This window comes from Podarcis cretensis, assembly GCF_951804945.1.
Source record: "Podarcis cretensis genome assembly, chromosome: 3".
Classification (NCBI taxonomy): domain Eukaryota; kingdom Metazoa; phylum Chordata; class Lepidosauria; order Squamata; family Lacertidae; genus Podarcis; species Podarcis cretensis.
The window spans coordinates 36,061,867-36,086,918 of NC_137172.1; the positions used below are offsets into that span (position 1 = coordinate 36,061,867).

The 25,052-nt window shown below is 44.3% G+C and overlaps 1 protein-coding gene and 1 long non-coding RNA gene across 6 annotated transcripts in view; both read left to right on the plus strand.

The window, feature by feature from the left end:
* LOC307212222 (uncharacterized protein) overlaps positions 1-25,052 on the plus strand; it is a 70,934-nt gene that overhangs the window by 28,780 nt on the left and 17,102 nt on the right. For 4 of the 5 annotated variants that reach the window (XM_079969346.1, XM_079969343.1, XM_079969345.1 and 1 more), the window contains one exon: positions 18,358-18,411. In XM_079969346.1, coding sequence (XP_079825472.1) covers positions 18,358-18,411 — 54 coding nt within the window. The remainder of the gene's footprint in view (positions 1-18,357; positions 18,412-25,052) is intronic. The other variant, XM_079969344.1, reaches the window with a different exon arrangement.
* Positions 1,874-4,049, plus strand: LOC307211629. Its single transcript, XR_013836551.1, has 2 exons — positions 1,874-2,589; positions 3,892-4,049. It is a non-coding gene; the product is annotated as an uncharacterized lncRNA (long non-coding RNA).

Sequence of the window (25,052 nt, forward strand, 5' to 3'; positions counted from 1 at the left end):
CGATCTAGTCTGCCTGGCCTGTTTTCTACTTAATGTGCAAGACTTTAGTGGTAGAGACTTGTGTTTGCTTTCCTCCAACAGGAACATCCAAAAATGGTATTTCCCCATCTCATTCTCCTAAATGGCTAGGTCAGGCCTGGCTTGAGCTCTTCTGGGTTGGTTGAGGAGGAAGAGAAAAGGTTAGGCCCTCAGATCATAACAGAACTGTTTAATTTTGAAGGAGCGGATCATGGGAGGTCAGGAAATTGGAGGGAGGGAGACCACAACCTTCTTATGGATCGAATGCATATATATATATATATATCTCAAGCTAGGACTCAAAGGTGTGGGGAAAGTGCTCTAGTGCTTGGGTGCTGCTTGTGGGCCTCCTTTGGGGATCTGGTTGGCTGCTGTGAGAACATAGTGCTGGTCTAGATTGGCTTTTGGCCTGCACAAGTGGGATGTCCCATCAGATGGAAGGAAATTACAGTGGTACCTCAGGTTAAATAAGCTTCAGGTTACATATGCTTCAGGTTACAGACTCCGCTAACCCAGAAATAGTGCTTCAGGTTAAGAACTTTGCTTCAGGATGAGACAAGAAATTGTGCTCCGGTGGCGCGGCGGCAGCAGGAGGCCCCATTAGCTAAAGTGGTCTTCAGGTTAAGAACAGTTTCAGGTTAAGTATGGACCCCCGGAACGAATTAAGTACTTAACCTGAGGTACCACTGCATTGGTTAATTGCATGAAAATGATACAATTGGAAACTTCTGAGGAAAGCAGTCTTGACTCGCTAGCATTGTCCTGTAAGAGAGATCCCAGCATCTGGCAATAAATAATACTTCTGAAGCTGAAGCCACCAGGGTTTTTTTTTTGGTGGGGGGGGGGTTAATGGAATTGGCCTGCTCACTGGAATCTTTCCCGGCTTTGTGGCCACCTTTTGACTCTTGAGCTCAGCAGCCTGGTAAGAGGGTATTAGTTTTGGGCTGCTGCTCTGGCTGTCGTCCAGAAGGAAAGGTCACGCTGACGGCCCTTGTTGCACATATTCTGGCATCCGGGTGGTGCCAGAGTGGTGTGTCCTCAGTACTTTGAGGGTGTGAACACTCTCCAACCTGCTCTGCAATTCACTCAAGCCACTCCACACACAGTGCTCCTTGTTTTAATCCACGTAAACAATGCGCCCATTCTTTAGAGTGCTTGTCCACAACTGCTTGGTTTAGACTGAATGTGCGCTTGTGTGCCAAACAAGCTGTTAGCTCTGTTTGTTAAAGCCATGGGGAATGCAGCTAGAGATTGGGTTATCTTGATGACTTCAGAAATTAGGAACGGCTTCTTCATCATTTAAGCAATTGTTGGCAAATGAATTATTGGGAGAGTCCAAGCTTCCTGTCCTAAATCTTACTGGTGGCCAACCCAGTTGGGCCAGTAGGGCTGGTGTAGTATGTTCACTCTGGCATGTTAGGTCTAACATTTCATGTGCATCCAACTGCAGAACCCAGACCTTCAGGGCAATCCTACAGAAGTGTTCCAGGACTACTATTATTATTATTTAAAAAAACAGGAAACCCTTTTTCCTTGGCAGATGGTGTTTGGCTTGGTTTTTTAATATACCTTCAAGTTTTCCCGTTTTGTTTTCCTGTGATCAGTCAATGTAGGAAGTGAGAAAGATGTGACAAAAACCTATGCAAAACAGATTTCCTAAGCAGTGGTGCACCCATGAAGGATAAGTTTTGTTGTGGATGTCTCCATGATCCTGGGCTTCTTCCAGGGCTGATGGCAATACTCTGCTTACTTTGGGATCAAATAATACCCGGTGGTGGCCCCTAAATCAAGGATGGGGAACCTGTGGCCCTCCAAATGTTGCTGGACTACAACTCCTATCAGCCACAGCCAACATGGCCAATATCAGGGTTGATGGGTGTTGTAGTTCAGCAACATTTGGAGGGACATAGGTCCCCCATCCCTGACCTAGATGCATTTCTCAGAACTCCCCATAAGACAGGATAGATTCCTACAAATGGTGCCTATGTATCTGGCTGGTGAAGTCTATGTACTTCAAATATGTTTGTGTGAAGGCTCCTGTCAAGTGTGAGCCAGTCTTTAATTATGTTGTGTTCTATATCTTGTTGCTGTTTTGTAATGCTATGAACTGCCCTGATAGCTGAGATAAAGAGGCACAATTTAAAATGAGATGGTCCTTTACAAATGAGTGGAATATTTAATACGGAATTGAACCCAGCTCTGAAAAGTTTCTGTTGTCTGTTGAAGAACCTATTTATACACTGGAAATCTGGCTCCAATATGCTCGTCTATAGTGTTTGTTGTAGAAGTCATCAGGAGTTTGGGTGGATGTGAATTAATGAATGGACTCCTTATATTTACATAAAGAAACTTTGGCAGGCGTGTGTGGTGTGGTGTGTGTGTGTGTGGAGGGATTTCCTCAAGTGTTTGGCAGTCAACTTACCACTGAATGACTGACTTCTGTGTGAGAGGAGATGGTGCTGAGGACATTGCAAGATTTCCATTTATTTCCCCAAGCATACTGCCTTTTGTGAAGATACCGTTGTCACAGGGAAATAAAAAACGCAGAGTGAGAGCAGCTAAACATTGTTGGTAAGAGTGCTATGATCTGCTGATGTTGAAGGCAAAATTTCCATTCACATCTCTCAGGGGCACAGTTCCCTTCAGAATTTATAACGCCCGCTGTGTTTCATTGACAGAGATTCTCTCCTCTGGTATACCCTGTCATAGCTCATTTGGGGATGAGATGACACTGAAGTTCATAAATCACAAGTTTGACTATTATTCTTGAGAACTCGTAATGCTTACCTTTGATGTGCGAGGAACATTATGACCCTAAGTTCCTCTTTGATTCTGATTTTTAACCCAAGCCGTAGAAGAACTTACTCCAGTTAACCTTGCAGCCAATGGCTAGAGGGCGAGCTCTGCCTTCCTCCCCCTGAAAGATGCACTTTATCTCTCTCCTTTGTCCACGATACACGAAATGTGACTTGGGAATAAGAAGTCCTCTTTTTTTGGGGGGGGGGGGAGACTGAAACATCCCTTGCACTTACACAAACCCATTATTGGAGGGAGGAAAATGCAGCCATTTCAAGAGGTTCGGAGCTCATGGGGGCAACAAATATGGGCACGCTTTAACAGAAGGAGTGCTTCCTTATTATGGTTCTCGGCAGTTGCTTGCTAAGGCCAAACCTAGTTTGAATTGAGTCCACATCTATTTGTGACAGCAGAATCTCCCGTTGAAGGAGCTTCTGGAGTTTGTCTCCTTTGAGAAGCACAGCGCTACACCAAAGCTATTTTTAAGGCCTAGTAGAACAGGCTCCAAATACAGTGGTACCTGGGTTTACGAACTTAATCCGTTCCGGAAGTCAATTCTTAAACCAAAACCATTCTTAAACCGAGGCGCGCTTTCCCTAACGAGGCCTCCCGCCGCCGGTGCCCTTCCACCGTTCGGCTTCCATTCTTAGACTGAGGTAAAGTTTGCAAACTGGGACACTACTTACTGTTTTGCGGAGTTTGTAAACCGAACAGTTCGTAAACAGGGCTGTTCTTAAACCGAGGTACCACTGTATGTAGCTGACCCCACTACCTGGCATCAGGCGTACTACAGGCAGTCAAGCTGGTGAGCATCAGGGAGCTGGTGAGCATCGGGGAGAAAACCCTCTCCAATCGCAGCCGTTTAATTATATGTTGCGTCAGTGGATCAAATCACTGGAGAGCGAGATCCCTTTATCCCATTAGCCCCTCTATGGCTCCCGTGGGCCCCTGTGTGTCATTCGATATGTACATGATGCTCAGTGGGAACAAGATAGCAGAGATGGAAACTGGAGAACGGTGGGATGGTCCATGATGTTTCCTCTTTCTAATTAATTATTATTCTGCTGTCATCCTCAGGAAGCTCCTAATGATATTAAACAGACTCTTCACCCTGTTCGTCGTCTTTGCTGATAGTTCCAAACAACGCTGCTTATTGATGCAAAAAGCTGACTTGTTTGCATATTATACAAATGAGCCTAATACGGCAAAAGTAAACATAGCGGCATGTGAAGATTGACTGACTCTTAGGCATTTATGCTGCTGTGCTGTAGGATCAGCCTTTCCCAACCTGGTGCCCTCCAGCTGTTTTGGACTATAATTCCCCAACATCCCCAGCCAGCATAGCAATGGTGTGGCCTGGAATAGGAATGATAAATTTGATCTGTGTGGGAGAAATGCCTGCTGGAGGGTACCCCCCCTTTTTTACACAATTTAATTATTGTTGAATAAGAGCATTTGCTTGCATTAGTTATGGTAGAGGCTCTAGGAAATAATTAGGGATGTACTAAATGGGCTAAGGGACGTGGGTGGCACTGTGGGTTAAACCACACAGCCTAGGACTTGCCAATCAGAAGGTCAGTGGTTCGAATCCCCGCGACAGGGTGAGCTCCCGTTGCTCAGTCCCTGCTCCTGCCAACCTAGCAGTTCAAAAGCATGTCAAAGTGCAAGTAGATAAACAGGTACCACTCCGGCAGGAAGGTAAACGGCGTTTCCATGCGCTGCTCTGGTTTGCCAGAATGCCGCGGCGAGACTCCTTATGGGGTCTTCGCTGCGAGATCACATTCATCCGGTACTATACCAGCTGCACTGGCTCCCGGTGGAGTACAGGATCAGGTTTAAGGTGCTGGTTTTAACCTTTAAAGCCCTATACGGCCTAGGACCCTCGTACCTACGGGACCGCCTCTCCTGGTATGCCCCACAGAGAAACCTACGGTCTGCAAATAATAACATCCTCAAGGTCCCAGGCCTCAGAGAGGTTAGGCTGGCCTCAACTAGAGCCAGGGCCTTCTCGGCTGCGGCTCCAATCTGGTGGAACGCTCTGTCACAAGAGACTAGGGCCCTGCGGGACCTGACATCCTTCTGCAGGGCGTGCAAGACAGAGTTGTTCCACCAGGCCTTTGGCCAGGGCGCAGCCTGACTCCCTCCTCTGGCAACCCGCACAGAATCTTGCTTAATCAGTTGCCATTAATTTGATTTTAATTGATTTTTATAATGAAATATTTTTAGAATGTGCGACTGGGGAGGGCGGGATATAAATAAAATTTATTATTATTATTATTAGTCATGCTGGCCACATGACCCGGAAGCTGTACGCCGGCTCCCTCGGCCAATAAAGCGAGATGAGCGCCGCAACCCCAGAGTCTGTCACAACTGGACCTAATGGTCAGGGGTCCCTTTATCTTTATCTTTATAAATGGGCTAGTCCTCACAAAGGTTCAAAATCCCACTTTGCAGTTGCTGTTGTAGGGAGGATCTTCTGGTAGGGACCACTAGGGTTCCCTAGGAATGAAATTACATCACCTTAATTTTGGGAAGACTACATTTTTGCCACTGTGCCCCCTGGATAATAAATTTTCCTTAAGAGATTTTCATTGCCCACCAGCACCCATTGACAGAGAAGGGGACAGGGCACTGTGAGGACACTTTATCAGGGTCCCTCGAAAGCTGGAGCTGGGCCCTGATGCTGAGAGACAGGCCTCTTAATATGAGATAGGTATAGATAGCTCAGCTCAAGGCTTGTTATAGCATTTAAGAGACTTCTAGCGCCCCCATCACTTCAAAAGAAACCACTGTAAAGCTAAAGCCAGTGTGGTGTGGTGGTTAGAGTGCCGGACGAGGGCCAGGAAGGCCAGGATTTGAATCCCCACTCCCCCATGAAGGGTGACATCACTCACACTCAGCCTAACCTACCTCACAGGGTTGTTGTGGGGATTAAATGCAAAGGGGAGAGAACCTTTCTTTCTTTAAATTTACCACCCTTCAGCTGAAGATCTCGGGGAGGTTCGCCAAGATAAAAATACAGGATGAAAGCACAAAATAAATAGCTAAGCCAAAAGCAAAACAACAGCGCACCTTGAGCTCCATGGAGGAAAAGGTGGGATAGAAATGCAATGAATTAAAATAAGAAACGGTTGGGCCAAAAGGGGATTTGCAGGCACAGCCGATTGGCAGCACTTGCATGGTGTTTTGCAAGCCCCAACTGTTGATTGCTTATCAGGGTTTGCAAAGCATGATACCTTCGTCCACACTGTTTGATTTCACAGACTTGGGGAAGATATGGGTCACCTGATGCCATTGTGATGTCAGCGGTCTGGCAGGTAGATTGCCCTGCCCACCTGTCGAGCTTAGCCCGGGGGATGGGGGAGAGATAAGGAATTGGCCACCCCAGCCAGATCCAGTTCCCTACCTGGGGAATGCATTTCCTGCCCCATAATGTACCTTTAAAAATCTGCTTACCTTTAGAAACGTTGCTTAATGGCAGTTGCCTTGTGTGTAACTGTTTTATTGTTTTATTAATGTGTATTTCATTGACAGTTGACTTAAAGCTGCTTTAAGAGCAGGAAATTGTGATGATTATGATGATGGCGGTAGGGTTCAGCCAGTCCTAATCTGGTGCATGGACATTCAGTGGCAAACACAGCTGTTAGAGAAAAAGAAATCAGAAAATAGAGGCCTCTAGTTCACTGGCATTGGGGCTGGCTGTCCGTGAGATGTGTGTTTTGCTGTTGTGAATTCCATAGTTTGAAGAAAAGATGTACAGCTGTAAAAAATAAAATAAAATCTGACTGCCACTAATGCAAACCCACAAAAAGTGCCCTCTCTGCATGGCATAGTGGCCAGAGTGCTGGACTAAAGAGTTGAGAGACCAAGGTTCAAATCACCACTCAGCCATGCAGTTCTTTTGGTGACCGTGGGTCATTTGCTGTCTCCAACTTGCCCCACAAGGTTGCTGGGGGAGGTGTGGTGCTCTGTTTACACCACCTTGATCAACTTGAAGGAAAGGTGGGATGGAAATGTAGGTTAAAAAAAAAAATCAGAGGGAGGAGCTCTCCTGTCACACCTTAACAGGTTGTGCAACTTATGCCTGTCATAAATTGTAACTGGGAGCAAAAGGATCTGACAGTGGGGAGCTGTTCTGTGTTTAGGATTGGCTATGGGGAGGGAGGGAGAAACTCAGAAAAGAATTCTCCTCTTTGAGCCAATTGCTTGCAGGCAAATAATATGTATTTGGCCCTCTCTCTTTGAGCATGCGTGTGCATGCATATATATATATATATATATAGTGTGTGCGCACAGACACACAAATATTTGCACACACCCTCCCTGGCCTGCTCCAGTTTGCCACGTGGTGAAATGGTAGGTGGGAGGCCATCAAACAGAAGCCTCTGGCCTCACAATAGCCACTTTGTCTGGTGGCCTGACCTCATTTGCCCACCACACTGCAGCTGCTCCCATCCCTAGCCAGGCATTAACCCCCAGCATGCTGTGTGCCAGATACAACATTTAACAGGGCCGGAGAGAGCGGTGGGCAGGAGCTATTTCCTATTGTTCTTCACTGGCTCTCCTTTCGTGGGTTGGGTGTGTTACTGCTTAGCTCTGTGTTCTGTTCTTAACAACTGTCACCGGCAGGGGTGGTGGGTAAGACTAAGTTGAGAGCTCCTGGAAACACAGAAAAGTCTTGCTTAGTTTGCGAGTCCGCCTCCTCCCTCTCTCCTCTTGGCAGATCTGCTTATAGCTGTGAGAGAACATTCTCAATTCTGCTGAGAAAAGTGTGTCATGGGGAAGACTTCTGATGCACAAGTACAGCAGACGTTGACTTGTGTTCTCTCTGTAGGCTTCTTGCCCCTATGTTGGTGCCACACTGCGTCTTCCCCATCCTTTGTGTGTGATGTGCTCTGAAACAGTGTGTGAATAACATGGGGGGCAGATTCAAACCCCTGTCTCTCTGGCAGGCTGTACCACTGGGACTAGAGGACTGGGGTGTCCCAGCATTGTATGTAGTGCTGGGGAGATGCCCCCATCAGTGAAGTTCGCTGTTTCCCTCCATGGGTGGTGGCAATCCCTGATTGCTCACCTTTTTATAATTTTTTTTGCCTTTTTTGCTTTATGTTTCCCTCCATTGGATTCTGCAGCCATTCTGCCTGTGCAGCAGCAGCAGCAGTAGCGTATCTTCAGAGTGTAAAACCTGCTCCAATGAGGTTGGGATCAGGGTTTCCTGCACAAAAGGCAGTGACTCCCGCAGGTTGGTTTTACTGAAAAACTTTGCTTTAACAAATTGGTAAGGTTCTAAAACAGTGAACGGGCAGTCAGGCTGTTTCCACCTCGCATGGCAAAATTTCCCTTGCTTGGTTTCCATGTTCTATGCCCTGTGCAGCTGCTGTAGCAGCAGGTGTGAAGATAACCAGGCAGCAGATTCCTCATGTGAACAGAAAAAGCCTGTGGGAGCAATTTAAAAGTGTGCTAGCGTAAAATCAGTGCTGTGTGCCTTTTTATTTTAGAAGCAGGAGATGGACTTAGGCTTGACATACTGAGCTTGCAGAACAGAACTGCGGGTTCCTGTCCTTTTTCACTTTTTGGTCTGTAACAGGGCTTCAGTTCTTTCTAGCAGCAATTACTACCGTAATTCTGAGATGTGGCTTTCCCCATTATAGCATTTCTTTATTAGATTTTTTTTTTTTTTTTGCCTGCCGCATTTCTGTACCTGTTAAAAAGCAGGAAAGCCATGACGCAAAATAGTTGGTAACTCTAATAGAATGCTGCCTCTCCTAAGCTCTCTTTAGGTGTTCATTGCAACTCTGGGAACAGGACAGTGCTGCTGTGGGAAGGTCTGAAGGGGGGTTGAAAGTGTGTTTGGTTCAGTCTGGGAAGTCTGTGGGTAGAGTTGGTGGGCATGGAGAATTCTGTCAATTTCTCTTTCAATCTTAAATTCAGCTTGCCATACTTCTGTTTCATTTTTTTAAAAATCCTCACAAAAATGTCTGGTGTGCATTTCTGCCAGTATATATTTTTCTATGCTGTTTTGTCTAATAAAATGCATATTTGTTATCTTCACCAATACATGCATTTTTCACACGTTGACACTAACGTACACATTTGGTTCAGGAGCTTACTTTGCAATAGTTGGCGAAGTGTAAATTTCAGAAACAGCCTGAGTTTGGGTTTTGGCGTTGTTTTGGGAAGTGCAAATGAGTTTGGTTCACATTTTAAAATGACCCTAATTTCTCCCCTTTCTCTGGGAACAGCTGGAGCTTCTGCCTACAGGGACATCGGCAGCCGGGGTGCTGAGCTCCCTACACCTTCTGCTCATTACTGGAATTCCCAGTCCAGGCATAACGCCTGTCTGTGTACTTCTCACTGAGAATTCATGGTAGGATCAAAACTGTATTAGACTTGCCAGCTCAGCGACTCAGGTTGAAGAATGCAGGTCCTACCCACATCTGCAGTGAATAATAATAAATAATAGTAACTTATTATTTGTACCCTGCCCATCTGCATGGCTTGCTCCAGTCACTCTGCGGGCCTTCCAACATATTTTAAAACATAATAAAACATTAAACCTTAAATCTGCCTTCTAAAGTTATATAGTGCCACAGTTTGCGAGATTCATGCACATAAACTAATGCTGTGCTGCTTCCCTAAGAAGTGGAGAAAGCAGCTGAAGAAAGCTCTGGAAAGGCAAGAGAGAACAAGCTGCAACGGCCCTTCAGAGTTGCAAGGCAAGCTGTGTGTGCTTCTCACTTCTAATCTGTATAAGGCAATACTCTGGGGGTTGAAATGGCTCAGGGGAAGGGATGCAAATCTATGTCAATGTAGTTGAATGTAGTTTGTAAAGGGCCACACTTAGTGCATCTTGGCCCAAGAGGATTTCCCTGGGGACCATTTTTGCCAGCAAAAACTTGTGTCTGCTGGTTTTGAGGTGCAAAACTACTCTTGTGCCTCCCTTCCCATATATGCTCCAATCTGACTTGCAGGCTCCTCACACAGCATTCTGCCCAACTTTTGGAGACACAAATCCAGGATGTGTGTCTTCCAGGATGCACTTCTGGGTGAGTTGCGTGACCCATGCCTGCCTCCGGCCCAGGAAAAAATGCTTTTTCCGGGGCAAGAGCGCAGCAACCAAAATGGCCGCCATGATCTCGCCCGGAAAAATGGGACATCCCTTTTTCCCCGGGGCTCTTGGCAGGTTTGTAACGCACTAAAAATGAATGGGGCCAACACCTAATGTTTTAAGTTATCTCCAGTCCAAGCAGAGACAGGAAGTGAACGCAATTTCAGACAAGAGCCTGCTTTGGTAACAGAAAGATTTATGATGCAGCATTGCAGGCCTTGGAAAAGCCTCAGTTTGGTTAAGCATTAAGACCTGTAGAACCTATGCATGTTTACTTGGAAGGTAAGTTGGCTGCGTTTCGAAGGGGTTTATTGCCAGATTAAGCGTTCTTAGGGCTGCTCCCCTAAAATTATTTGCATCTGAGGCCTGTGGGCTTCTGGAATTTCTTGCACTTGAAAACTTAGTTGCAGCCTGACTTGCTTGTGGAGAAATAGCAGCGGGGATCCTGTCGAACCGTCAATGACATGCCCTTGTGGCAGCGCCAGGAGCAGAACGTCGAAAACTCAGTTCCAACACCTGGTTTAAAATAGAAACTGTTAACAGCACAACGAGGATGGATGAGGGAAACCTCTGGCTTTGTTTTCAGCCTGACTTTGGGCTATTGTTTTCAGAATTTGCTGGGGGGAACCACTGTGGCGAAATGGTTTGAGGGGAAAATGAACTGAGGAGCTGGGAAAGAAACCCTTCTTAACTTTCCAACTTATAGTTAGTAGCCAGGACTGGGTGGTCTGCCTCCACTGTTGAAGGCAACATGCCTTGAAATACTACTTTCTGTGAATCACAGGTTGGAAGAGTGCAGTTATGCTTGGGTTTTGCTCACAGGCTTCACATGGGCATTTGGTTGGTGACCATGAGAACAGGATGCTGGGACTTAGGGCCACATAAAGGGCACCATATATTTCGTGCACCATGATGACACCACTTTAAATTCCCCCAAGGAATTCTGGGGGCTGTAGTTTGTGAAGGGTGCTGAGGGTTGTTAGGAGAGCCCAGTTACCGTCCCAGAACTGCAGTTCCCAGAAGAGGGATTGATTGTTAAACTACAATCTGAGAATTGTAGCTCTGGGTGGGGAATAGGGGGTCTCCTGACAATTCTCAGCACCCTTAAAAAACCACAGCTCCCATAATTCCTTGGGGGAAGCCAGGACTGTTTCAAGTGGTACCATAGTGATTTAAACATCTGGTGAGAATGTGGCCTAGATGGGCATTTGTTCTGACCGAGCAAGGCTCTTTTTACATTCTGGAACACCAGAAGCACAACTGGTGGGACCCAGCAGCCTGTTTATGAGACTTGGAGAAGAAAGGCATGCAGGACACATGAGAAGGACAGCTCTTCCCTGACATGAGCAACTGGTCAGAACTTTCTGCTGCCACCTTCAACTTTTGTGGTGTAGGTCTGGGGGCAAATGCGAATCATGGGTAGAAGGCATACCGGTAATCCCAAAGAACATGTACATTTTCCTCATTAGTACACCAAATTTGCTTTTGGTTCACAATCTGGTTGTTTCTTTGTCCAGTGAGTAATAGCGTGTGGTGATACAATTGTTGTTCCACATCATGCTCCAGTATCTTTTGGCAACGCAGCTAACAGATGGGGTTTGAAATTCTGGTTTGCGGTGTTTAAATATTTGACTTTAGAATGATGAAAATTGTAAAATACAGATAGGTGTTGGACTTCAGGAATGTTTTGAACTTAATGGGGCTGTAACTTCTTCATGTGACATTGAATGGGAAGCGTGTAAGGGCTACATTCAAAGCAGGATTAAGGCATATGCCTTCCATAAGGAATGCATTAGAACATTGCAGAAAGAGAATTTTCAGAAAACAGCGAAGTCTCTCTTCTAAATCAATTTGTAACATCCTTTTTCTCAGGTCTCTATAGAAAACATCTGCAACACGCTAATTATGAATTAAATTAGGGCAGAATTTGGATTAACATGTACAGTGGTGCCCCGCAAGACGAATGCCTCGCAAGACGGAAAACTTGCTAGACGAAAGAGTTTTCCGTTTTGGAGGCGCTTTGCAAAACGAATTTCCTATGGGCTTGCTTCGCAAGACGAAAATGTCTTGCGAGTTCCTGCCGGTTTTTTCCCCTCCCCCCCCCTTTTCTAAGCCGCTTATCCGCTAAACCGCTAATAGCGCTAATCCGCTAAGCCATCAATGGGCTTGCTTCGCAAGATGAAAAAACCGCTAGACGAAGAGACTCGCGGAACGGATTCTTTTAGTCTTGCGAGGCACCATTGCATGCACCAAATATACTGGGAAAGTGGTGAGAGACTGGATAAGATAATTGACTTCATTTTTTAAAAGTCAGAACTATATGCTGTTGGTTAGAGGTGAGTATAATATGTTCTGTTCAGTACCAAAAGAAATAAAATCAGAGTTTCAGAAGTATTACTCCAAATTACATAGGAAGGATAATGATCCTACATGGTGTGTGACTTTGAAAGCATTTTTTTTCCAGTTGGTTCTCCTACATCTTAAATACACAGCAAAAGGAAATTCTTGCAAAACCATTACAGATGGAAGAAATTAAGAATGCCGTTTATATAATGAAGATTGGGAAAGTGCAGGGGCCAAATGTCAGGTTCAAAGTATGATGCATATATTTCTGTTTCTCCTAAATCTTGTAAAGATCATACTCTCTGGGTAAATTATAAGCCAGTTAATTAATGTAGATGCTAAGATGCAAACAGTGAATTTGGCAAATGGAGTTGAAGCAGTGATAAGAGCAGGATGTTAGGCGGTGTATGTCAGAATCCACATACATGTCCACCAGGCACATGAATCCAACCTACACCCTGAGAGGAATGGAAACATGTCGGAACTTGTGCTCATTTAAAATCAATGCACCCAAATTCACCTTCATAGCCGGTAAAGAACACGTCACACCAAGAAGTAGGAAAGATTGGTTTATTGCTCAGATGAGAAAAAGAGAGCATATGTGCTAATTTGGGTTGATTTGCATCAAGTAGAAAGCAATGTGCCTAAAACCTGCCCAGATCTGAGGGACTTGGAGATACCGCAAACCTAGGCAGTGTGCATCATGCTGTTGCACACAAGAATTTGTGGATAAGAACATAAGAAGAGCTCTGCTGGATCAGACCAAAAGCCCAGCATCCTGTTCTCTCAGTGGCCAACCAGATGACTGTGGGAAGCCCCCAAGCAGGACCTGAGTGCAATCCCCACTTGTGAGTCTCAGCCACTGGCTCCAGCCGTGGACGCAGAACATAGCCATTGTGGCTAATGGCTATAGATAGCCTTGAATTTGTCACCTTCTCATTTAATGATATTCATGTCGGTGGATTAGCTTCATTGGATGACCCTGAGTTCCGAATGTCTCCCTACCCGCTCTATCATGTTCCCACTTACTTGTCTGTTTTCTAAACTGAAAAGCTGCAAGAGTTGTTTATTGGCTCTTCCCCCTCACCCCTGTTGAAAAACACACACACAGTGTCTCCCTTAGACACTGACCCAAAGGCCAGATGCTGGGGGAAGAGGCTGCTGCTTGATGAGCTCCATTCAAGAGCGAGTAAAGGGATCCCAGCAGCTGTTTCCTCTCTCTCTCTCTCTCTCTCTTAAAAAAAGCAGCATTTTGTCTTGCTTTCAGAGTCCCACGCTTGAAACTGCCATGCAGGTGTTTCTCTCTCTCCCCATCGCCTGGGCCTCTGGTGTCCACCTGGAGTTTGAGATGCCAAGCAGGAGTGAGAGCTGGGCCTTGCCCTTGAGTGACAAAATAAATGCCTTCTCATCTGGGGAATTTCAAAACAAGCCCGTGGTTTTGTGGCAAGGAGAAAAAAATATTGTAAACCTGATGACCTTTCCTCCCGATGATAGTATTAGTACAGTGGTACCTCGCAAGACGAATGCCTCGTAAGACGAAAAACTTGAAAGACAAAAGAGTTTTTCATTTTTTGAGTTGCTTCGCAAGACGGATTTCCCTATGGGCTTGCTTTGCAAGACGGAAACATCTTGCAAGTTTGTTTCCTTTGTCTTGCAAGTTTCCTTTTTCTTGAAACCGTGCATTCAGGGGATGCAGTTGCGACTTGACAACTCATAGCACGTGGTGTGGTAGCCTTTTTTGAGGTTTTTGAAGACTTTGGTGATTTTTGAAGCTTTTCCAAAATCCGTGCTTCGCAAGACGAAAAAAATCGCAAGACGAAAAAACTCGCAGAACGAATTAATTTTGTCTTGCGAGGTACCACTGTACTGGCATTTTTGTAAGGGGAAATCTGCTTCCGACTCTTCAGAATCTCACCAAATTAATACTGAGGGTGGTTTTTTAAAATTTACATTGAACAGCTATAGACAGTACATGCCAACGTCAAGTTTCTTCGATTCTGTGTAATCACCTGCCTTTCCAGTATATGTATGTGTGTGTGTGTCCACTACGTAGACATATAGATATAAACACACACACAACAATTTTTAATGTGCTGTAAGCCACCCAGAGTGGCTGGGGAAACCCATCTAGATGGGCAGGGTATAAATAATAAAATTATTATTATTATTATTATTAATTTATTACACTAGGGCCTCTGCCCCTGCTCTCTGTGCCCACAAACCCCTCCTTTTGCTGAGCTTGCCCAGTAAATACCAGCTTGATGATACTTTTTTTTTTTTAAAATCAATTTTTATTAAGATTTTTAAACATAAATGCAAATATAATAAACAATGTAACATATATCATAACATAATTTCTTAACTTCTTTGGACTCCCTCACGTCTTCCGCTCCCACTTGCATCTTTGTCAATTCTTGCCCGCAATTTATCATCTTGTTTACATTCTTATGTCCCATTCATTTGGAATATAATCTAATAGTTCTCCCAAAGGTTTAAGGTTTTCCCTCAATCTCACTTATCATCCTAATTGCATCTAATTTAGTGGTGGTCAGTTATTTATGATCTAGCCTCCATCTTAACATTCAACCAAATTACAATGCTTTTTTAAATAAATCTTAAATTTCTTCCAATCTTCTTCAACCTTCTCTTCTCCCAGGTCTCGGATTCTGCCGGTCATCTCGGCTAGTTCCATATAGTCTATCAGTTGCATCTGCCACTCTTCCAGTGTGGGTAGATCTTGAGTTTTCCAGTGCTTAGCGATGAGTATCCTTGCTGCCGTTGTTGCATACATCAGCTTGATGATACTTTTGACAGCAGCGCTGGAACAAAGCCCGAGTTTGTTTTATACAGGCATTTCCAGGAAAATTATGTTCAGAGTTGGCTGGTTGCACGCATGGGTTGGGACAGCACTCCAACCGCTTGGCGTATTTTGCCTGGGAACCCCTTCTAGTGCTGGAAGCTCTGGGGACGAATTTAGCCCACAGGCTTGGAACTCAAGTTGGGATGAGGGGGAAGAAGCCACTGTGTTCTTGCTCCAATGCCTTTCACATAAGTTTAATTTGCAAAAATCAGTAGGTGAAACACTGCATGGTATGGTAAGAGGGATTATCATGTGCCGCTTGTACATACACATCAAGCTGAAGAGCCAGGGATGTATTAAACTGGCAGTCCTACTTGGGTCCAGGAGCAAGCTATGTTTTGGTGAGTTTGTGGAGGGAGGCTCCATTGGGTGATCAGGAGGTGGAGCTAACTGGTAGAGCACATGTTTTGTGCTAGTAGTAAGTGGTTTACTGGAAACTGCCTCGTGAGCCATAATATGTCATCTACCCTTCCCTGCCTTTTAGAACACTGCTAAGGTAATAACTTGATATAAGTTTGAGAACTGATGGGCAAAGTTCCAAATGCTCGTTAATTTGGTTCACATTGATAATTGGTTTTGCAATGCAATATGGGATTCATACTGGGTGGTTCGCATTTCTGGCTGTCAGTGTTGTTGTTTTGGTTCGAGAAATCTTGCTTGATCAGACTTCTAATTAAAGAGACTTCTGAACGCTGAATTGCTTAAGTTTGAAGTAGAGCCTTTTGACAACTTGATGGTTTCTGGCTGTGGAGTTTTCTCTTGTGCTCAGCTCGCTTTGATCCTAATTGGGTAGGAATGTTTTGGGTGTGCTGCTTCTGAAGGATCTCATTTGTACTGGAGTGTTTTGCTGAACAGTACTAAACTGTTCTGTTTCATGCTGAAATGTTATGATGTCACTTTTGGAATAGGGCTGCCATTTTGTAATGGGCTCAGAATAAAACTGAAAAGGATATATATTCATTGTTTCTGTAATGCTACACTGAGCAGAGGCAACGTGTGGGTAAAAGACAGATGTAGGTTAACCTCTTAATAGCAGAGTTTGTGGTTTTACTTGTCCCTTCTTGTATCTCTCGAGTTTCTTTTCTCTTTCTCATTATGGGATCAACATAACCACAAGCTCTGTATTTTACTCACACATTGCTGCATTGCAGAATCGGTGTCCATCGTTTTAAACACATCTCAGTTTCACTTGCAGCCCATTATGCTGTTCCAAAAGTTACATTAGAATACTTCACAATAGTGGAACTTGCAGTTCTGTTGGTCCCAAAGAACGAAAAAGACAAGATCACACTGCATTCAGGGTTCCACAGATCAAACAGACAAGTCCCCTGCTCTAGGGAAGGAACAATCTGTGCCTCGAGTATCCATGGTGTTTGTTCAGCCCTTGTTGTTTAGTCGTTTAGTCGTGTCCGACTCTTCGTGACCCCATGGACCACTGCCTCCCGCAGTTTGGTCAGACTCATGTTTGTAGCTTCGAGAACACTGTCCAACCATCTCATCCTCTGTCATCCCCTTCTCCTTGTGCCCTCCATCTTTCCCAACATCAGGGTCTTTTCCAGGGAGTCTTCTCTTCTCATGAGGTAGCCAAAGTATTGGAGCCTCAGCTTCATGATCTGTCCTTCCAGTGACCACTCAGGGCTGATTTCCTTAAGAATGGATAGGTTTGATCTTCTTGCAGTCCATGGGACTCTCAAGAGTCTCCTCCAGCACCATAATTCAAAAGCATCAATTCTTCGGTGATCAGCCTTCTTTATGGTCCAGCTCTCACTTCCATACATCACTACTGGGAAAACCATGGCTTTAACTATACGGACCTTTATTGGCAAGGTGATGTCTCTGTTCAGCCCTTAGGTTAAAAATATTAAAACAAATGTGTTAAGAGTTTCATCATCACAATGCTAAAATTAAGACTCAATGACAGTAGTGTTGAAAAGGCATTTTAAATAGGTTTTCAGTGAATATATTAATGTGAAACCCCAGTAAAGTGTTTCCACAAATTCCTACACAGCTTTTTATTATTGCTGATTCAGTCTTACAGCATATCTAAGCCATAGATCTACAAAGGTTTGATAGTTCATCCTTTTCCCCCTGAGAACCAAACCATTTGGGATCATTTATGAGTATATTAGGATATCAAAATAGAAAAATAACTCTGAAAAGGGATAGGAACATCAGCATTTGCCCAAGTAAAATTCTCAGGGATTCTTTGGGAGAAACCAATACAGTTACCTATATGTCAGTTTTTAATACACTTTTAAAAAGTGTCGTGCCTCTGGGTGGTGGGCATTGAAGGTACAGATCAGGTGCTTTCCAGGCCCTGTGCATCACTGTTATGGGAGAAGCTGCGTTTGTGAGCCTAGTACATGTCATGCAGTTTCTGTAACAACATGGCGCCCTCAAAGTGTTGATGGACTACAACTTCATTGGCCTCGACCAGCATGGCTGATGGTCAGGGATAATGTGAGTTGTAATCAAGCAATTTCTGGAGAGTGCCATATTGACCCCTGCTTTATATATACACAGAGATTGCATATTTTTGGGGATTGTCTTATTTTTGACTCTTTGAAGAACCCATCTTTATTCCAATCCACCTCCAGATTATGAAAATGGAAAGTGTAGCTTAATCTCTTGTAAAGACACCACTGTTGGCTGGTAATGAAGGCACCTGTCTCTGGTGGCCTGCTGTTCCATAACTCTCTGTTATGAGGTTTCTCAGAAACTCTCAAGTAAGGTTCTTAACCTTTGTGCCTCTTAAAGTTAATGGCCAGGAGAAATTCAGCAAATTCATTCTCCCCCCAACCCACCCCCATCAGATTTAGCAGTGATGCAAGTTTGTCCTGTGGAATAACTGCCTGCCATATAGTTGCTCTGAAAACAGGAACTTCCTTTAAGAGCAAAGTATTTAAGGGCTAAACTGAATGTGTAGTTTGCTATTGCAAAACTCATTAAAAACAGAATAAGATAGCCAGTGTGCCCCCACCAAGCCCCATAAGAAAGAGGGGGAGGGTTTTTTTTAAAGCCTTTGTTCTGATTGGATGCCACCACCTATTAATAGGAAGAAAACCCCAATTGGTACCATGGGTCTCAGTAGTGGTTCTTAAATGTTTGTTTGAACTTCCAACTCACTTCTAGCACTCCAGCATTATTTAACACGCAAATTAATTGTGCAGCTACACTGCTTATATCTTCCATATCTGCTTTCTCTAACCCTATGATTCTGCTTCTTTTTCAGAAGATGCTGTTTAAGAAGAATTGTGGCACAAAGACGAGAATCATCAAAATTCGGGTAAGTGGCTATTGCTTGATAGTTCTCATTTTTGTCTTCTTCCTCCTGGGGTTGGGCAATGAAGTTTCCTTGCTTGTGGGATGGTAATATAGTAACAAACCTTCGTCTTGCATTCATCCTGATTTCCTTGCAGCATGCTTACACGTCTTTCACTTATCTCACACTTTTCATTATATTTGCATGTCACTTTCCAAACTGCAAAAAGTCTTGTGTATTTTAAAGTGGATTTGTTGTGCTCGGGTGATGGGGGCCATTCAATCCACTTCAGTTGCGCAAACCTAAAGTCCTGGCAGGCAGCTGAATCACTCCCACAAAACACTGGCAGGCTGGAGACATCCAAAATGTTGTGCTCTCCTCAGGTCCACTTTTGGAATAGCAGAAAACTTCATCTTCAGTCTGTTGCAGTTGCCTCAGAAGAACTTTCATGGTTTTTTCTCCAGAAAGGGGTTGTGTCTAGAGGTGAGGGTGAAGATCGGGTGAGGACTGCAGGCAGAGATGGGAACTAGAAACTCCTGAACTTGAGCATCAGGGAGTTCATCTGTATATTCTGAGCCATGTGCAGGAATCCTGAAGTTTCTGATGCATGAATCACCATTGCCAGCCTTTCCCTGTCCAACAGAATCATGTGTGAGATTGGGAGAAGGGACCTGAGTTAAGGGCCTTAATGTACCTCCATGGAAGAAAGGGCTTGCATGTACTTTCATATAATTTGGTTGCTTTCTTCTATCCACATCTATTAATCCTTTGGGGCCAACTACGCCCAGTGCACTGCATCTAGTAGTTATGAACCATGGAGGACCACCAACAGAGACTTCCCCCAAGTCCTAAGTGATTAGGCTGGGATATTAGGGATTAGGCAGTCTTTAAAATATTCTGGACCCATGTTGTTAAAGTCCTTGTAAATACAAGAACCTTTTGCAATTTACAATACAAGAACCTTCAAACTGGCCCGGTAGAGTATGGGCAGCCACTGCAAGCATTTGAGCCCCAGAGCAATGTGATAGGCTGGTGATAGGCTGGCCCTATCAACACTGTAACTGCAGTATTTTGCACCAAGTGGAGCTTCCAAATGAGGTGCAAAGGTAGCCCCACATAGATCACATTGCATTGTGGTCACAAGCGCATGAATCACCACCGACAAGCTATCCCTGTCCAAGAATGGACATAGTTGGCACCCTAGCTCTAGCTGATAAAACACACTGCTAGCTATTGAGACTAGTGACAAAGAGGGAAATAATGACTATAATTTTAAATGGAAGCGCAACACCTCTCATCGCAGGTAGGAAGAAGACTGTAACAAGGTGATCTGTGTGGCTGCTCAGTTTGTTCTGCTGACGCCTGACAGGCAACTTCCATGGCCCCAGCTGTCCCTTATTGTGGCTTTTTGCCTTTAACCCATACTTGGCTTTGACAGCCCTTCAAATGGAAGAACATGTGGCCACTCTATTACTATTATTGCCAGTTGGGAATAACATCTGAATATCCTTAGATGGTGGTTTGCATTAATCACAGCATTAGTGCTAATCATTTCATCGTTGGATGCATGCTTAATATGTAGATATGTGGTGTATACAATCAGTTACGCATTAGTTGTGCCCATTAGGAAGAACTGAAATAGATGATTATCACTTCATTCAGTAATAAGGATAATTGGTCGTTGGTAGAGTATCTGATTCACATGCAGAGAAGGCCTCACATTCAATCCCTGACATCTCCAGGCCGGGCTAGGAATGTCCCCATTCTGAAACTTTGGAGAGCTGCTGACATCCAATGTGGACAATTCTGAACTAGATGGACAAATCATCTGAACTGGTACCATGCAGCTTCCATTTCAGCCAAGCCACAATCACCTAGCTCAACGGAAATGGGGTTTGCAGCCACTGCTGATCAGCTGATTGCCAGTGCCTCCAAAGCTCTGTGCACTGATCAGCAGGTCTTAGGAAGCTCCATTTTTAGCACTCTGCGAGTGCTGATTGGCCTATTGTTGGTGCTTCGTGGGCTGTGCTTTTACCTGCAGAGTCTGACATAGAACCAAGCAGGCAAAAGTGGGTCACCTGGTGCTATTCTGATGTCAGGTGATTGGTAGGTGGGAGACCTTGCCCACCTGACATGCTTGGCCATCGAGGGGTGGGGGAGATAACTGTCTGTCCCCCCACCTGAACCAGTTCCTCACCCCTGTGGTAGAAGGAAGGATCTAATTCCCAAAATGGAGAGGAGGGGGTGGCAAGTGCCGGGTGGACATGTGGATGCTAGGGTGAGTTAGAGAGGGAAGTTGGGAAGCTAATACACATTTCTTCAAGGCAGTGTGGATACCTGCGTGAGAGCAGGTAAGAAGGAAAGAAGAGAATAGCTGAGGAGCAGATAATTACTTAAAGTCCTTCACTGAAGCACAAAAGTGTCTTTAAAAAAATAAGTACTAGATTGGGTTGGTCATGATGGCAAGAATACTTTCTGCAGCCCCTTCCACTTAACTAAAACAATAATTTGTTATAGAGGTAGCATTTTTGTGGCCAGCAATGCCACAGCAGAGCTGTGTTCTTGGAATGCTTCTTTCATCACATAATATCCTCCTATTGTGATAAGGGCGGGGAAGCGAGAGCTAAGATGTGAAAGTAATCTTCTCCCATGCACTTTCCCAAGAGGAAGAGCATGAATGTTTGAAATGTGCTGGGAATCGATTTGGCAATAGATTATTTCCTGCACCTGGTGATTTTTGCTTCTTTTATCTTCTCAGTGTGTGGTACAGCCCTCCTTAAATTTTGTAAGCATTCTTCTTAGTAATTGACTCGCTTTTGAGAAAAGTTAACTTAAAATCCCATTTGCTACTTTGCAAAACATTCCCCTGATTTTGCTGAGTTCTCCAGGCAAAAGATTTCAGCTGGGTAATTTTTCATGGAGTTCTAGCCAGCATGTACCTCCTGTTTATTGTGGGGGGTGGCGGTGGGCATCCCTTTCACATGGCACCAGAAAATAATTTCTTAACTCTGCATATGGACTGAAGCACAGAAATAAGGAAGATGATTGATATGACCTAACTCTCCAAGACAAATAAACAGGAAGTTTGTGGCTCATTTATGTAAATCTCATTTCTAAACAGCTTGTGGGCATAATCTGAGAGATCATAAAGCTGTAAAGTAGCTGATAACCACTAACCAAACTAAAACAGTATAACTTAGTACATGATCTTTGGCAGTTTCAAAGGATCCTCTGAGAGGAAGTGATTATTATTTCTTTAAGAAACTTTCCAGTGCAGAATTCTAAATGGCCAACAGTTTAACAACAAAATAGCATTTCGTCTTTTTTATCTCTTGTTTAAAAACAACAGAGGTCCTTTTTCCAGCCCCTTGTTGCAGACACCAAGAACTGCAAATTATAATGTTGATCCCACTTGATTTTTCCAAACTGAAGCATGTGTTTCATTGTTCTTTTTCCCCTGTAAGAAATAAAGTCCTTCCACACAGCAAAATATTACTCTGGTTTTGTGATCCCTTTGATCATACATATCTGATAGGTAAGCTTTTTTGCTACTTTACCAACTCTTCTGGTGTGGTGCTATATTCAAAGAAATCAATCATATGCTTTATGTTTTAGATGTTTCACATAACACTCTATTCAATACCTTTCTACCTCTTGACATTCTAACCAAATATATATAGGTCTCTTTCCACACCGTTTCCAAAAAATTAGTGAGACTTTTTCTGCATGCAAAAGGGTATAGTACCATCTATGTAACATTTTCATAGTATTATTTTATCCAGAATGTATGCCAGTACAAATTCATTGGCTTCACTACCCACATGTGGGAGAAAAAATAGTGTAGCAAGATGGGAGCTCTAGCCTTGTGCAGGAGGAAGGGAGAACAGGTGATGCCATTTTGAGTAATCCATAAAATTCCAGGTTTGAGCTGAAATAGCAAAGTTATTGGAAATGACCAAATGGATAAGGCAAGAGATGAGGAGGCTTGAAAGCAAGAACGAGAAGGATGCAAAATAGGAAGAGAAGTGCCATCTCCTTGATGGATTTCCTGAAAATAAGCTCTGGTGAGAGTTGATGTAGATTATTGCAACTCATTTCATCTTCTGTGGATCCTGTTTTGTAGACCTGCACTCACTTTCAAGCTCTTCATTCTCACAGAATAGCAATCTGTTTCCTGCGGTTCCATGGGTTGCCTTTGCAAATGATAGTTCTTCTGCACCAGTTCTAAGTTCTTTCTGTTCGGAATAGAGAGCAACTTTAACTAAGCATGGAATCCTTAGTCCTACAAACAAGCCAACTGGCTAAGTTAGATACAAGGCAGAAACTTCATGTACAAGAGCTGAAATGCTCTTGCTAACAGAGCCATCAGTATCAGATAATGCTCCATGGAAGGGGCAAATATTTGGGTGTCCTTCTTTGCTCTTCCGAGTTTGAGGCTTATTTCTTCGTGCCTTATTTCTCCAGCAAGGTGGTAATTAGACTTTGATCATTTCATTATGTGGGTGGAGGGTGGGAGTTGAATCTTGCCTTTTATTTTAATTTTGGCATTATCTGTCAGCCCAGAGGCTTTTTGAAATTTGTCCCATTTGGGGCCTTGTTAACAATTAAATTAAATGTAGGAATAGAGTAAAAAAGTTAAGGTCATGCTGCTTTAGGAGTGGAAGCAGGAGATGTAGGTCAAATCAATGGCTCTCATTCATATATATGAATTTTTGGGGGGTCCCCTCCCCAAAGACTGGGTTGCAGGGAGGTTACAGTTTTCCACACCATAGTCTGTCAACAGATCTCTTATATTTGCCTATCTTTCTGATGAATGTGGGAACCTGGATCTCCTTTTCATTAATTCTTCTGCTGTACATTGTGCCCATGATTCTCATCTTTGGCCTCTGCCAGGGAAGTGATTTATCCAGAGGCAAGAGCCTAGTGTCGGCATGTGTAGTCCCTGTGCCAACAGCCTTGGTTAGAGAAAGATGATAAAGATGCACTTTGTTCTTTTCAGTTTTGATTCTTTCTACATGCATAATATTGTCTGTGTTGGGTTTGTTAGCTGTGAGCAACTGCAGTGCCTGGAGCCTAATGCAAATTGCAGGGTGTATACAGGGTGCTTGCATATATTCTCTCCCACCACCCCCCCCCTGCACATTTACTCCATAAGGCAGCCATTCATTCTGTGTATTGCAGATCCCGAGGCTAGCATCTGATTTGCATTAGACATAAAGGCTATAAAGTCTTACAAGCACATGTACCAGCAGTACCCGTTCAAAGCGACATGTGCCTGTGTTGGCAGAGCACTGGTGTTCCAAAGATGCCCTAGCTTAGTGGCAGAGGGCACATGCTGATGGTCTGTATTTCAGCTCTCCAGGATCTTTTCCAGCCTTAACTGGAGATTAAGGGCGACGAACTACTGATCAAGGTCATTCTGCTGACTGGCAGCAGATCTCCAGCATTTCAACAGAAGTATTTCCCAGCCCTGCTTGGAGGTTCTGGGGATGGAAATGGGAATTTGCATGTGTTCTGCCACCGAGCGACAACTCTTCCATTGCTGCCATTCCCTACAGATGGTTCAGAGCCAGATGGCTTGACTTGTAAGGTAGCTTCCTATGTTCCCATGCTCTATGTCCAAGGCAGCTCCATCTGGTACACCGGCTGAGACCCTACCTGCCTGTGCATTATCTCACCAGGGTCATACATGCCTTGGTTATCTCCTGCTTGGACTACTGCAATGCACTCTGTGTGGATCTACATTTGAAGGTGGCTGGGAAACTACAACTAATCCAGAATTTGGCAACTAGATTGGTGACTGGGAGTGGCCGCTGGGACAATTAACACCCGTCTTAAAAGAACTACATTGGCTCCTAGAACAATTCAAAGTGTTGGCACTGACCTTTAAAACTCTAAATGGCTTCAGCCCTGTACACCTGAAAGGGTGTCTCCAGCCCAAGACACTGAGATCCAGTTCCAAGGTCCTTCTGGTGGTTCCCTCATTGTAAGAGGTGAGGTTACAGGGAACCAAGTAGAGGGCCTTCTCAGTAGTGGCACCCGCCCTGTGGAATGCCCTCCCAGCAGGCGTCAAAGAGATAAACAGCTATGTGATTTTTAAAAGACATCTGAAGGCAGTCCTGTTCAGGGAAATTTTTTTTAGTGTTTGATGTTGTATTGTGTTTTTACTAAAAAAAAATTGTTGGGAGAAAGGAAGATAGAGAGAAAGACTGCAGCCCCAGTTGCATATGCAGCAAGTCTTTGAAGGGGAATTGAGCAATTAAAAGCACAATAAGCTTAGGAACAAGGGACGTGGGTGGCGCTGTGGGTTAAACCACAGAGCCTAGGGCTTGCCGATCAGAAGGTCGGCGGTTCGAATCCCCGCAACAGGGTGAGCTCCCATTGCTCGGTCCCTGCTCCTGCCAACCTAGCAGTTCGAAAGCACATCAAAGTGCAAGTAGATAAATAGGTACCGCTCCGGCGGGAAGGTAAACAGCATTTCCGTGCACTGCTCTGGTTCACCAGAAGCAGCTTAGTCATGCTGGCCACATGACCCGGAAGCTGTACGCCGGCTCCCTCGGCCAATAAATGAGATGAGCGCCGCAATCCCAGAGTCGGTCACGACTGGACCTAATGGTCAGGGGTCCCTTTACCTTTTTAAGCTTAGGAACATTGTGTGGTGCTTT